Source organism: Convolutriloba macropyga, chromosome 3, assembly GCF_964194025.1.
Source record: "Convolutriloba macropyga chromosome 3, txConMacr16.3, whole genome shotgun sequence".
Taxonomy (NCBI): domain Eukaryota; kingdom Metazoa; phylum Xenacoelomorpha; order Acoela; family Convolutidae; genus Convolutriloba; species Convolutriloba macropyga.
This window is the reverse complement of record NC_134470.1, coordinates 70,615,836-70,630,426: the sequence shown is the minus strand read 5'-3', so window position 1 is coordinate 70,630,426 and position 14,591 is coordinate 70,615,836. Positions and strand designations below refer to the sequence as shown.

The following is a 14,591-nucleotide window of genomic DNA, read 5'->3' as shown; positions in this document are numbered from 1 at the left end:
CTTGTTAACTCTCCATAGTGAATTTTGTTATAACTATTTCACCATTTGGTGTGTGTGCGTCATTGGGGCTCTTAGCTCAATCTGTGAATTAATTTGTTTTTTGATGAATTTAAAACCACATGTTTCAATATTTCTTTCTCAGTTATATAAGGCCGCCTGCTTTATCGTTAGCAGAACACGTCAGTGGTCACAAAATTAATCAGTCAGCAATCAATCAGTTATTTCTATTGTCTTTGTTGTTTTTCGTTTCTTGAGTTGTATTCCAGGACTTGTCCTGCTATATTTATGAATTTCTCAACTACATTGATTCTTTTAACCTGCTTTTGCCGCTTGTTTATACAATTGCCTGAATTCATTTTGACTTCTACATTCTATTCCTCCGTTTTTCCAAGGCAAGGTTTAGGGGATGTTGCGTGGAAACTGTGGATCAAATTGAGACCAATTTTGACCCGCTGATTATGTAAGGCACATAAACGAAATAATTCTAATTATCTGAAAATTGTTTGTTTCCATTATTTTGCTATTCTGAAACAAAAGGTTATGGCTCGGAATGACCTTAAATGAGACGGATTTCGCTGTATACACGTGACAGTTAATTTAGGGTTCTTAGCTCAATCTATGTATTAAGTTGTTTTTCGATCACTTTAAACCACAGGTTTCAAATAGTAATTTTAATAATTCTTTCTTAGTTTTGTAACCACATCTGCTTAATCGTTAGCAGTACTCGTCAGTAGTCATGAAATCAATCAGTTAGTTAGAATTTTTTTCTTTGTTGTTTTTTCTTGGAGTGTATTCCATTACTTGTCCTGCTTTGTTTGAATTTCTAAACTAGATTGATTCGTTTAAGCTGCTTTTGCAGCTTGTTTTTACAACTGCCTAAATTCGTCTTGCCTTTTACATTCTATTTTGTTCCTTTATTTTTACCTAAACAGCGTTCAGGGAAGGCTGCAAGGAAAAACTTGAGCAAAATTGAGACAATTCTGTCTTGTTAATAATGTAAGCCAAATAAAGGAAATAATTATGACTGTTTTAAAAATAAGTTTTTGCTTTTCTGAAACAGTGTTATGGCTAGGAATAACTGAAAGAAGACGGGTTTCACCGTTTACACGCGACGTAGAGCTGCTGTTTCCTTATGGTTTTTTGGTTCGTTTTTGGTTATCTAGAAGAAACATGAATTCTTTGTTTTAAAACGAACTTCTACAGCCGCATTTACCAATGTCATGGACCACAACGTTCTTGTTGAGAAAAGTAGAGAGTATGAAAAGCGTTAACTTTGATTCAGAAGTAATCAATTTGATTTTTGAATGTTAAAAAATTTGAACTTCTTAAAGGGTTGCAGGTAAAAACTGACGAAGCTCAATCAAAATTGTGTGTAATGCAATTGAATTCAAGTTTAAAGCGTTCGTGTTTAATTACAACACCTTTTATGAGAAATTTTTTGATATTTATCTTAATTTAAGTTCAACTAAGTATTTCGTAATTGAGAGTTAATCTATCTGGTTTTTTTGGTTCCTCTGAAAACTCAAATATTTTTTCCCTGTTTTGTCTGTTGAATTATATATTGATTTGATATATATTATGCTTTCAAGTACGAATGTGGGAACATTCTGTGCCACGCACAGAACAAGCACTTCTTATTACAATTTGTGAGTGTCTTTATGAATTTTTTATGAATGTGTCAGAGTTTGTTTCAACACTTTGTTAAGAAGTGCTCGTTTGGTGTGATATTTTAGGGACGTCACTGTCTTTATGTGGAGACATATCGTTTAGCATCTCGTTCATTGATTAAATTATGTTCTTATACATGAAGTTTATTTTACTTAAACGAAGTTCCTTTTACAGGAAAGTGCTCTGGAGTACGGGAAGGAGGCTGGTGGAGACGTAAGCTCGCCTGGCACTGCGAATCATGAACTATCTCTGAGCTGTGAAAGTGGAGATATATCCCAGAGCTCTGGAAGATCAAAAAGTAAAGACAAGGACAAAGAGAAGGAACGTAAAAAAGAACAGCAAAACTCGAATGTCGCCTCAAGTAGTTCGAGTGAGGTTAGCAAGAAGGGAGCTAATAAATTTCAGCTGGGGTTCACTTTCTTCAAGAAAGGTAAAAGTAGCAATGACGATTCGTTAATTCGCCTGTTCAGCTCGGAGGTATTTGATGCGAGCCTGGCGATCTCATATCTCTTCTCCTCTAAGGAGCAGGGCGTGCTGGACTATATTGGGAATAGGATATTTGAATTCAGTGAAGCAGAGATGGACGTGTATCTGCCTCAGCTAATGAACTTGTATGCCAACGTGTCCCAAGTGGCCAACTCTGTCGAAAAGTATATCAAGGCCAGGTTAGACCCCAAAAGTAATCTATTACTAAAAGTTATTCCGAGTAATAAAAAGAGGTGGTGAATTAATCTGGTGATTTTTTTCAGACATGCTTCAGCATCAAGCGCTGAAGGTCTCAGTCTGTTTTATTTCTGAAGCATTTTAAACAATAAATAACTTTTAAAAAAATACTATCTAACAGAAAGACATCGCAACTGTTTAGTATTACTAATTTTTTAGTATTATTCGTTCAAATGACAAGAAAGTAAGTGATTTTTAGACTCTAGGAAGTGGAAGTTTGAAATCATAGCGGGGAAAAACAAGCTGACGTTGTAAGTTCAAAAGTTTTTGTGACGAGAGTTAAATCAATGTTATTAATTTAAGCTAACGTTTTGACATGATCATAGTACGGGACATCTAAAAAGAGTCCCCGATTTACTTTGGTTCAGCACTGAATTAGTTGGTGAACAATTAACTTAATACTAGCCGAAAGACATATTCTAGAGTTTGCTAATTTAAAAAGACTTTATATTCAAATGTGAATTGGTCAACTGAGAAGACTTGAACAATTTTCTGCTGGCCAAAAACAGTTAAGTTTGCTGACCTTGTGTATTATATATAATAATTTGATTCAAGTCGAACGTGTGAGATTTAAACTGCTTCTTTGATTTTCATGTATAAAGTAGATTTTATTTTTAGATGTTCATCGTCGGTCGATTTTTCCCTCATCACAGCCTGGCTGCTCGGTGCCTTAGTCCCAGACACAACAAATCCCAAGAAGAAGCTATCTCGTGGGGCCAAGCTTCGCAAACAAATTCTGGACGAAGAGTTCAAACTGAGGCCAGTTAGGGTACAACCACAGTCGACAACGTCAACTACTCCCTTTGAAACCTCGTCTCAGAATATCAGTGGTAAGTCTGGTGACGTCACTGTGCCAAGTGCAACAGCTGCGGGACCTGGATCTCTGTCAGCCTCCGCTGCTGTAAAGACTTTGGGACATCACCGATCAAGATCAGCTGCCTTAATGAACATGAATCTGGGAGACATTTCATTCTCTTCAGCAGTTTTTCCGAAGTTGGGAGATCTTCAGTCTGGATGTGCCTTCAGCTCTGGATGTCACTGTTTTGATGGAACTCAAAGTATCATAAATGACCTGAAAGGTCACGATACCGAGTGCAAATGTGGAGCTCCGAGATTAAGTGGAGAGTTGGAGTTTGTCAATTCATTGCTTTCAATCAGTAAACGGATGCAGAAATGGCAAACTCGAGACCAGAGAACAAATCACCTATTTGCAGATTTGGCCATCATCAATATGAATCTTCCCGCCAGGGTATGGATTCCCAATTCGACATATAGCAAAAATCACCATGTTGTCCGGATACCTCAGAACTCAGCTTTTGTTCTTAACTCAAAAGAAAAGGCTCCCTATATGATCTATTTTGAAGTTATTGAGTGTGTAGACAAATTCACTGCGCCAATACCGGCCAAAAAGTTAGAGAATTCTCTCAGGACGACGAAGTCTGTGGAGAATATAGTTGGCTGCAGCAGTAATAGTAGTAATGGGACTTCTACAAGTGTATCAGAACTTGGAACGTCGCCTCAAAATCTTTCACTCGCTTCTTTTCCATCATTTACTCAGCAACTATCAACGAACTATCTGTCAACAACGTTGACTTTAAATGCCTCTGATTTTCCTCACTTGACTGGTGATCTAGACCACGAGGCTGCAGAGGGTTCCGATTTCTTCATCGGTGATCTGGGTCTTAGTTTACAGAGTACATTGCCCAATGGTAATGGAAGCAATAGTAGTGGTTATGGTAGCAGTACTCATCCTCACAATGGATACGAAACAGCTTCATTGTTCTCACATGACAGTATAGCGAGTTCTGACAGCAAGGAACCAAGTTTCTTCAATGTCAGTGACATCCGAAGACGTTTGAGTCAGAATTCTTCGAATAGTAACGGATGCTTTAAAAGTGACCCGGACGATCCTTCGGCTGCTGCGCTCAAAGAACCCTGGGAATCAAAAGTGAAGCGTATTCGTGATTCTTCACCTTACGGGGATAACGAAAATTGGAAGTTAGTTCCAATGATAATCAAAGTTGGAGACGATCTTAGATTGGAGCTTCTATGTTCGCAGTTCATATCAGCCTTGCAGTCAATTTGGCAGGAGAATAAAGTGGAACTGCGGGTTTCGCCCGTTACTGTCCTGGTAACTGGGCCAGACTCTGGATTTATTGAACCTCTAATGAATACAGTTTCCTTGCACCAGATCAAGAAACAGCATCATACGTTACCGGAATATTTCCGCAAAGAGTACGGCGCAGAAACATCGGAAAAATATTTGACCGCTCAGCTAAATTTTGTTCGAAGTGTCGCGGCTTATTCTCTCATTTGCTATCTGCTGCAAGTGAAAGATCGCCATAATGGCAACATACTGCTTGACAACGAAGGCCATATCATACACATAGATTACGGTTTCGTCTTAAACATGTCCCCGAAAAACATGGGCTTCGAGTCCTCAGCGTTCAAATTAACACACGAGTACGTTGAAATCATCGGAGGCATCGAATCGGATATGTTCAACTACTACAAGCTGTTAATGCTCAAGGGCCTTATTGCTTCCAGAAAGCACATGGATCGATTAGTTCAGATATTTGACGTGATGACATTAGGCAACACGAGTCCTTTTGCACGTCATGGCGCATCGGCTGTGAAATCATTGCGAGATCGATTCCATATAAGCAAAACAGAACATCAACTGCAGCTTACACTTGACACACTAGTGGAACAAAGCTATCATTCATTGTCCACCGCCGTGTATGACAAGTTTCAATACGTCACCAATGGAATTTTCTAGAATATTACGTCTAATTAGTGCAAAAGGTCAGGGTTATAGGGAGGAGTGAAAAATTGGATGCAGTTATTTGATCAATTCGTGTCTAATTTGAGGCACAAAATGAAGCAGTGCTAGTTTGTTAGAGTTTGATACTTGATTCTGATTAATCTAGCCATAGTGTAGTTTCCAAGTTATGTAAAGTAATTGAAAGAAAGCTTTTGTTGTTACTTCAAATAGTGAAATTTGCCAATTAATTAGGCCCAAAAATGTTCTGAAATTTTATCTATTTATTTTTTGAATTGGAGAGGAGAGGCTCTACTAAAATGAAATGATATGTATGAAGAAGCTTGAATGGTTAATGTATGTAGATCGTATTATAGCCTCCAGTTTGAAAATCTATGAAAGTCCTCGATTGAGGTAATTTTGAATTGTTTTATGGTGCTCGACATAATTCAGCAGTATTTAAGCTGTGTTCTAATCTTAATATAGATTTTAAACTTTATTTTCATGCATGATTCTCTTGGTAATAATATTATTAGTTATTAAGTCAATATTGTTCTCTTCTTTGTGAAACTATTTGTCGTAAATGACGCAGATTGTGCAACTTAATCATTTTTCATAACTAGAATTCATTTTCTGAGAGCATTTTTTTTGCTTGAAGTAACAGATAAGTTATTCTTTTCAATACAGGCTTCAATTTATGTCTGAAGAGGTATTGGACACTCGTATTTTTTTGATATTAGCAAACGTTGCGATACAAAAGTCAATGATTTCTCTTTTTGCGAGAATGATTTTTGCTCAAAATAATTTTAGTGAATACTTTTTGTATGCGTTAAATATATCTGTTTTAATAGTACAAATTTTTATTAATAGCCACCTCAGCTTCTCAAACAGCTATTATAAAGCTCCTATTTTTTACGACTCGAGAGGAGGATTGGGTTTCTTAAGGTTTTTTTTTTACAGGAAGTACTATTCGCTCAGACGGCGTTTTTAGATCTGAACGATTTTTTTCAAAATTCAGTGCTTATGGCAATTTATGTTTAATATTTTATGCATTCAATGACTCTTTATAACGTGAGGTTTTTCCGTTTTATAGAGTTGTACACATGATTGCCCGAGTTTGACAATTTTTTGTCCAATTTTGTCCAGTTTTTTGTTTTTGTCCAGTTTTTTGTTTTTTGAATTTAACTATTAAAAAAGGCCTTTATGTGCATTGTCAGGGATCCGAATGTTCTTTACTAATAATGGAAAGATTTTTGTGTTGTTCAGTATTTAAAATTTTGTGGAATTTTTTCATGAGTTCAATTTCGTAAGTTCTTTGACATTTTTTTTGCAAAATATTTCATTGCTTCCATGCTAAACCCTGTTTCTACATTTTAATCTATACACGAGGATAGCTAGGTATTATTCTGCTAAAAAGAAAATTGAATTGATCTTCTACAGTTTTTTAATTTGATTTTTAACTTTCAAAAATCAAGAAAGTCTCATGTTTTTTTCATATTTCTGTTTCTGTCCTTATTCTCAGCATTCTACCATGTATCACTCTATTTTTTTCCTGAGACCTAGTTCTGCTTTTATCAGCTGTCCGATAATTTTATTTTAGTCTCTCTTAAATATTTTTAGTCTCCTAGATTTTCATTTTGTTTGCAATTGATTTCGTTTGACATAGTTCGGCACAGAATTTGCGTGAAATGCCCTTTGAACATGTTGATTGATAATTTTTTTCTACAAATATAATTGATGTCTCAGTTTTGATTTTAAACAATTTTTTGCCTTTGATATAGATTCTATTTTTTGTCTTTTTGTTGATTAATTTTATAGTTTTTCAACTATTTTGCGGATTTTTAGACCCAACGGAATTTTTGGCCCATTCTATCGTTTTGTTTGAAATTTTTGGTAATTAAAGCCTGGAATAACGCCAAATGCCCGTAGGCTCTTTGTACTATGAAGATTTCGAGGTTCTTTTGCTGCAAATTTGTCTTTTTATGTGCATTTTGACATAAAAAATTGAGAAATTTTTCACACTTTTACTCTCATCTTTGCTCGTTTTCTTCAAAAAGAATTGTTTGCAAGCTCAATAATAACAGATCCTGTTTAGAACAAAATGAGACCAAATGAATATAATGTCTTCAGAGAAAAACTAGTTCTTTAATTGATTTCCATTATTTTGCCTTTATTTGTCATTCTTTTCATGGCAGCTTCATGACTTCGACCTATTAATCAAAGATCCAGTCTCAATAAATACAGGTCAAATTTATTTCAAATGAAGTAAAAAATGCTCCTTGTTGTGATTTTATTTTTATTTTGTGTTCTTGGTTTTCTTACTATAAAAATTCATCGAAAGTTACATATCTGATTTTTACATATTTGACTCTATTTAAGGTTGTAATTTGTTCCCTTTTCAAATTATCACAAGGATAGCTCCAAATTTCATCGAAACAATGCGCAAGAGAACATTTGTTATAGATATCAGTGAATAGCTTACAGTTTCAAATGCTGCAAAAGCGTTCTCGCAAAATTTTCCCTCGCAAATTGTACGACATTCTTGACAGTCAGAGACCTCAACTGCTTCTATGGACGTTTAAATGAATATATTTGCCGATTTCAGTTGATACTTAACGGTTTCAATAACGGTTGAAATAAATCATCTTGGTACTTCCCTTTTTTGTTCTCATTGTCATTAACAAGAAGTAACTTAGTTTCATTTTAGACTCAGTTTGTCAACCTTCTGTCTAATTTTGACTAACTTCTTTATAGCTTTGATTTGTATTTTCATAAAAATTTTGTGAGTGTTCGATACTGGTCAACATTTGAAGTTATTTTTTCGTCTGTTTCAGAAGAACTTTTTCGAAGGAGAACCAATTAAAATCAAAGGAGCCCCGAGCAAAAAAATTCAAATTCTTTCTGTCAATTTAAAGTTTTTAATATTCTTCAGTGCATTGTAAATTTAATGGCTTCAACACTGTGGTTTCGATAAATTGCGAAATTATGAGTTTTGACCTTATTTTTTGTCGTCTTATGATTCTGTCTCACTAATGACAAGCATAACTAGCTTCCTGAGCAGTTGCAAGTTGTTGTTTTTTGTTTTAAGTTGGAAAGTTAGTTTGTTTGATTTTTTGAAAATATTTGTTGGAAAATCAGTGCTTTATTGCTTTCATCTTATTTCTGTTAAATTTGCTGTAGCTTGCTCTCTGTAACGACACGTTGCTTCCAGTTTCTAGTGAACAGAGATCCAATCTTTATAACGGTTTTATTTTCAACTGATGATTTCTTGGTTTTGGTATTACGTGCATTTTTAAAATTTTGCCAATTTCTGAGTTTTTTCTTTGCCAATTTATTACACTAATGGGGTAGTTCAAATGACATTGAAAAAACAGAATTAAAAGATATTTAATGTTTTTCATGAAATGAAGTAAAAAATGCTGCGACGCTGCTTGTTAAACTTAAGTATTTTTTTTGTAGTAGTCTGAAATATCATGGATACTGACAGGTCTTCTCAATTGCTTCCAATGAGGTATAAACTAACCTTCATAATAAGCTGAGTTGATGCGCATTGATTTTGTTCATTTTGAAATTGGTGGTTGTTTTCAAAAATAGAAATTTAGTTTTGAACTTTGCACATTTTTCTCTTTTTGTCTACCTGTTACCGAATCTCATTATTGACAGGTCTCATATCTTATCTAACGAAGTACAGGTTAATTTGTTCAGTTCACTTTATCTGATTCATTTTTTTTCAATTGTTTTTTATTAAATATATACGTCGAATTTTGGTCATAATTATTGCTTGCTATTATTTGATTTTTATGTTTGTCTTGTCCAGTACTCTCATGAATGTCAAATCTCATCGACCCTCTAATCCTGCTTTATTTTTTCACTCAGTTGTTGGTTAAACGGCATGTGACTTTTCGGAAAGTTTTTAATCCCTTCCTCATTTGGTAGACAATTAAACCAAAACGTGGATTAGCGGGTTCGGAACGTTGTGCGAACGCACATAAGCGAGCCTCCTTGTTGGGTAATGGCCATCGTTTGTATTTGTTTAAGCTAAAAGTTCTATGGTTAAACGTTAAGTCTGAAAGTAAAGGTTCATACTAGATGTTTTTTCTGTTACGTGAATAGTTTTTAGCGGGACTTCCTGGTTCAAGGCAATTCATTAGTGTTTTTAAGCTAGCAGTCTTAACTAATATATCTCACTTTTTCGAATTATGCTGAAAAATCTAGGACACTTTGGGTTCCCGTCCCGATTTCAGTATTGGTTTAATGACGAGTGTGCGTTTGTTGCGTATAAAGGTCCAGCAATTTACTGGTTTTCGTGATTCTGAGAATTAAATGTCTACCTTAGGAAACTTTTAGCCTGGTAACGTTCTGACATCAACTGATATTTTTGCGTTCTTTGTCTAAAAGTCCCATTAGTTATTGCAGCTAATTCCGGTCATGCTAAACGTGGTCCATATTTGTACAAGTAAACTGCAAGGCGTCGATAATACGATGCAATATCTGAATTCAATTGAAACGCTTCTCCGAACCTTTTCTTTCTGATAGACCAATTATTGCTGGGCGTCACTTTTCCACTTGCTGTTTAAACAACCGCTTGGTTAGTTTACTAGTTAAACATTCTTAAGTTCTCCGAGCGTTCTTGATTTAATGAGCTGAGTTTGTATTTTGGATTGTATCTAATCACATTTAGCACTTTCAAATTTGGACCACTTTTCGTTCGAAACTATAATTGAGCGGTCAAAAGATTTGAGCAGGTTACAAAAATGTCGCTGAAGACTATTTCTGATTACGCCAATGTTTTGGCTAAAGGAACTGAACTGAGTGTAATTTTACAAAGTGTCGCTAAATCAGTTGAACAGAAAAAGGAACTGAATGCGGTTACTTTCTTTGATGTTTCTCAGTATTCGGGAAAGTCATTGGGCGATTTTCCTAAGGGAAAGTTGCAAGGGATCCCGTTTTTGGCTAAGGACAACATCAACACTAACCAGTTTCCGACAACTGGGGGAACTACAGCTTTGTTCCAGAATGTTCCCAAAACGAACGCGCCGGTCATAGAAAAACTGCTGGCAGAAGGGGCTGTGCTTGTTGGCAAAGTTGGAATGCATGAATTGGCATTTGGAATTACCTCTAACAATTATGCAACTGGAGCTGTCCGGAACCCGTACGACTTGACGCGGATGCCAGGAGGCTCCTCGGGTGGAACTGGTTCAGCTGTGGCTGCTGAAATGGTTCCCTTTGGATTGGGTTCAGACACTGGTGGTTCTGTGAGAGTTCCGGCTGCGTTGTGTGGGGTAGTTGGGTTCCGACCCTCAACTGGAAGGTATTCGTCTGAAGGCGTGGTTCCGATTTCATCGTCTCGAGACTCTGTCGGACCTTTGGCTCATTCGGTTGAGGATGCGATCCTTGTGGACAGCGTGTTATCCGAGAAGCCGGTTTCCGAAGTCAAACGGAGAGAACCCAGCAGCATAAAGCTTGGAATCGAGAAATCGATTCTTCTAAATGACTTAGAGCCAGAAGTCAAAGAATGCATGGATCAAGTGTTGAGCAAACTTAAATCAGCCGGTGTCCAAATTGTGGAAATAAACCTGGACGAGTACTTTTCTTATGATCTAGCTTTTGCATTCCCGGTTCCGTTCTTTGAAATTATGCGAGAGCTCCCTGCTTACCTTGAGAAACACGCCCCTGGAGTAAAATTTGAATCATTAGTTGAACAAATCAAATCTCCAGACGTCAAAGCTGTCTTTGATACTCAGATGAGCGATAAAAAGACAACTGAAGAGGAATATAAAAAGGCTTTGTTTGAAGACTTGCCAAAGTTACAAGAAATTTACGCGAAAGCAACTGCTGATGTCGATGGAATCATTTTCCCAACTTGTCCACTAAGAGCTGCAAAAATTGGGGAAGATGACGTTGTCTCCCTCAATGGCAATGCGGTTGCAACAATTTGGACTTTCATCCGAAACGCAAACTTGGCTTCCAATATTGGAGTTCCCGGCATATCTTTGCCGGCAACGCTCCCAGAGGGTTCGAAACTTCCTATTGGGATTGAGATTGATGGGAAAGAGCACAGGGACGAGGAGCTTTTGGCTGTTGCCTTGGCTATTGAATCATTGATTTAGCTCATAGCCATCTATTTGAATAATTAATTCCTGTTGAATCAAATTATTTAAAATTTGTATCCGTTTGCTGTTAAGGCTGATAGAAGCGTAAGCTTTTTGGATAGTTACCAGCTGTCGGTTGTAGAAACTTGAATGTCTTGACCATTGTTGTTTATGGTCAAATTTTAGTCTAGAATTGCGATGTTGGTCTCGTTTGTGTTAAATTACGAGTTTGTAGATTAAAAAGACATTCAAAAAATGAGAATCAGGTCCTGAATTTGGAGCATCTTGTGAAGTTGAGCTCGCGTGCCTCACTTTTCAAACATTATTTTGCCTTGAAAAGAGCGCAAATAGCAAGATCGAAATAAACGAACACCGGCTTTGCCTTTAAGTGCCTATCAATTAGGAGGAATCAATTATTTGCGTTTTCTGCAACGGTTAAGAAGTGATTGTTTGATCATAAAGTTATCAAATTTTCTCATCGGACAATTGAAGACGAAACGTCATTACGTAATTAGTTAAAATAAATTTAAACGGATGTCATTCTGGATGTAGTCAAAAAATTTCGCTTCCCATCTAAGCGACATCCCCGGAAACTTTGATGACACTCGAGTTCTTGCTTTTGTTATGAAGCTTAATTTTCATTGTTCTGCTGCTGAGCATGGTAACTGAGTTTACATGTAATTTTCGATAGAGGAAATGAGCTGATAAGAAGTTCAATCCTGTTTTCAAAGACGCGATGTCAGTTGTTCAATTTTGAAACCTTTTTAGCTAAAATGTTTTTAAAGTATTTAACTTTCTACACCTGCAAAAGTAGCAAATTACTCTTACATTGTTGAATTTATTCCTTTTTGTGTAAATTTCAAAGAGCCGAGTTTCAACAAGAAACTTGAAAGTAATGTGGAATGCAGATATAATAGCAAATTGATGTGTTGAAAATATTGTGATTGATGGCAGCTGTAATAATTTTGAACCGCTAAATTTCAAAAAGTCCTATTTTTTGCTTCAAATTCTCGATGTCAAAGCTCTTAACTAAGTATGATATTATTTATTTATTATCAGGTTTTAGACTCCTATGAAACTCAATCCGTTGTACTTGAACCGGAAAACCAAAAAGTACTATAAGACATTTGCATTAAAATTTGAAAATGATCATAATTTATCCCCACAATGGTTGACATCTTTAATTATTAACACCTGAATTCACTGCTCACGGCTTACCAAAGCTATTTAGAACCTCAAGCAAAGTTTCGAACTTCTGCCGCTTTCCAAAAAACGAAAGCGCAAATTTTAGTATTAAAAATTTCGAAAAGCTATTTTCTGTTTGTGTTCGCTTGTCAAAATTTGATTCTGACTGTTTGCAAGGTATATAAAATAAAATAAAAATTGAAATTTGTATCGACATTTTTTTGGAGAAATATCAGCAGTTGTTTTTAGTGGGTGCCGAAAATGGTTCTACTTCATTTCACCCCTATTCATTTAACCCCCTGTCATTTAACCCCGATTTATTCACCCCTCTATCATTTAACCCCGCTATCACTTCACCCCTCTATCATTTCATCCCGCTAATTAGCAATCGACATTAAAGGCATGTTTTGTCATAATTAAGTGGATAGATTAATCCCTCGTTCGGTTGTGATAGTTTCATATCAAGTCCCACGGGCCGCTGAGGCATGGCCATGGCCCGCGAGGCATGGCCAAATGATTTTATTGCTAATTTAATAATCCTTATTTTAAAGGGATTAAAATCGGGGTGAAATGATAGTGGGGTTAAAAAATAGAGGGGTTAAATGATACAGGGGTGAATAAATCGGGGTTAAATGATAGGGGGTTAAATGAATAGGGGTGAAAAAATGGGACACCGCCGAAAATAGCTTGGCATTGTCGCAATCTGAGTTTTACTACATCGTGTTTAAAGATGTAATACACTTAGTTGCAGATACGCTTGAAATGAAACATGCAAAATTAAGAATTTAAATATTTAATATTAACATTATTGTCGGCTTTCTCTAACCAAATTAGCAGTTTTCTAATCTGGTCTGTCATTTTTTGGCAGTATACAGCTTATTGATAAGCAGTTGCTCATCATCTTTTCTTGAGTGAAAAATGCAAATGATTATTTTCTTTTTTTTAGTTGTTCTGAATGTATCACTTTTTCTGCAATATCAAAATTTTCTCAGTTGTATAATGAAAATTCAGAAGATATCAGCACACTTCAGATTCGCATCAACATTGGCATTAATTTTTGTTTTTAAATTGTCATATGCAAAAACTTGGAATTTAAGGTAAAATTTTAAAATTTTTGTTTTGATATTGATTTTTAAATTGTCACTACTAAGTAGTGATAGTTTCTTATCGCGTGGTTGTCTAGATTTTTTATGACAAAGCTTGTACCAGATGTTTATCTCCATGATTTTTTGATGCGGTGTGATAAATGTTATGCTTATGTATCAGAATATTGCTGAAATCTGTAAATTTGTAAAATCGACAAAGTTTTTGGAAAAGCAAAAAATATAATGAAATTCGCAGGAAAAAAATCATCGCTTGTAAAATTAGTTGTTATGTCAAAACTGCGGACTTTGCTCGTGCAACTTTTTTTGGGAAAGTCATTTTTCAATTTTTAACCTTGATACCTTTAGTAAACTTTGTTCTTCGTAAGTTAAAGAGAGATGGATGAACAAATGTGCAAACTGACATCACTGAACCTCCCTGTCTTTGGATCAGAAAAGTGCAAGACAAAAAACGCTACTATTGTCAAGATGTTGTCTCAAGTCTACCGAAGACTATCGCTGTGGTGTCATCTTCTTTGTCATCTACAGATTTGCATGATTGGTCTTGTATAATTTTTCATATAAGTTTTCCCGAATTGTCACTCTAAGTCTTTGTTCTCGATAGCAATTGCTAGTCCTAGTCTTAGTTCCATGTCTCAGTTCCTTGTTTTTAGGCGGTTGGTTTTGTGTTGTAATTAAATTCTTGTTAGCCTGTTGAATTTGACGATTTCACACATCATGAACTAAATTTCAATTCACGCCACCTTGATCGGCCGAATTGAATTTGGTCTGGGTCCTTCTTGAATTTAGAAAAAGTGAGGTTTGTATTTTTGGCAGAACCAGAAGATTTTGAAAATGTTTCATTCGCCGTGGAAATCTCTTTATGATATCTTACACCACTATTGATTATACCATGTTCAAGGTATTTAGATTTAGTAGCAATTTTATTAACTAATTTTCTCGTCCAATTGTGAAAATAAAAGTTTTCCGTTGGAAATGGGATGCCAGAATTATTAGTTGCTTACTTGCTGTCAATAGAAAAATTTGTCGAGTGTATAGTGCAACCCTATATTGTATTAA

At 35.7% G+C, this 14,591-nt stretch overlaps 2 protein-coding genes across 2 annotated transcripts in view; both read left to right on the top strand.

Moving 5' to 3' along the window:
- The window catches only part of LOC142336419 (phosphatidylinositol 4-kinase beta-like), a 98,898-nt gene extending 93,104 nt beyond the window's left edge, over window positions 1-5,794 (top strand). Inside the window, exons 3-4 of the mRNA XM_075385248.1 lie at window positions 1,843-2,333; window positions 3,010-5,794. Coding sequence (XP_075241363.1) covers window positions 1,843-2,333; window positions 3,010-5,170 — 2,652 coding nt within the window. The 3' untranslated portion in view covers window positions 5,171-5,794. The remainder of the gene's footprint in view (window positions 1-1,842; window positions 2,334-3,009) is intronic.
- A 3,933-nt stretch (window positions 5,795-9,727) lies between these two features.
- LOC142337255 (indoleacetamide hydrolase-like) lies at window positions 9,728-11,319 on the top strand. Its single transcript, XM_075386410.1, has one exon. It carries the CDS (start codon window positions 9,907-9,909, stop codon window positions 11,260-11,262), a length of 1,356 nt encoding a protein of 451 aa, XP_075242525.1. The 5' UTR covers window positions 9,728-9,906; the 3' UTR covers window positions 11,263-11,319.
- The last annotated feature ends 3,272 nt before the right edge of the window (window positions 11,320-14,591 follow it).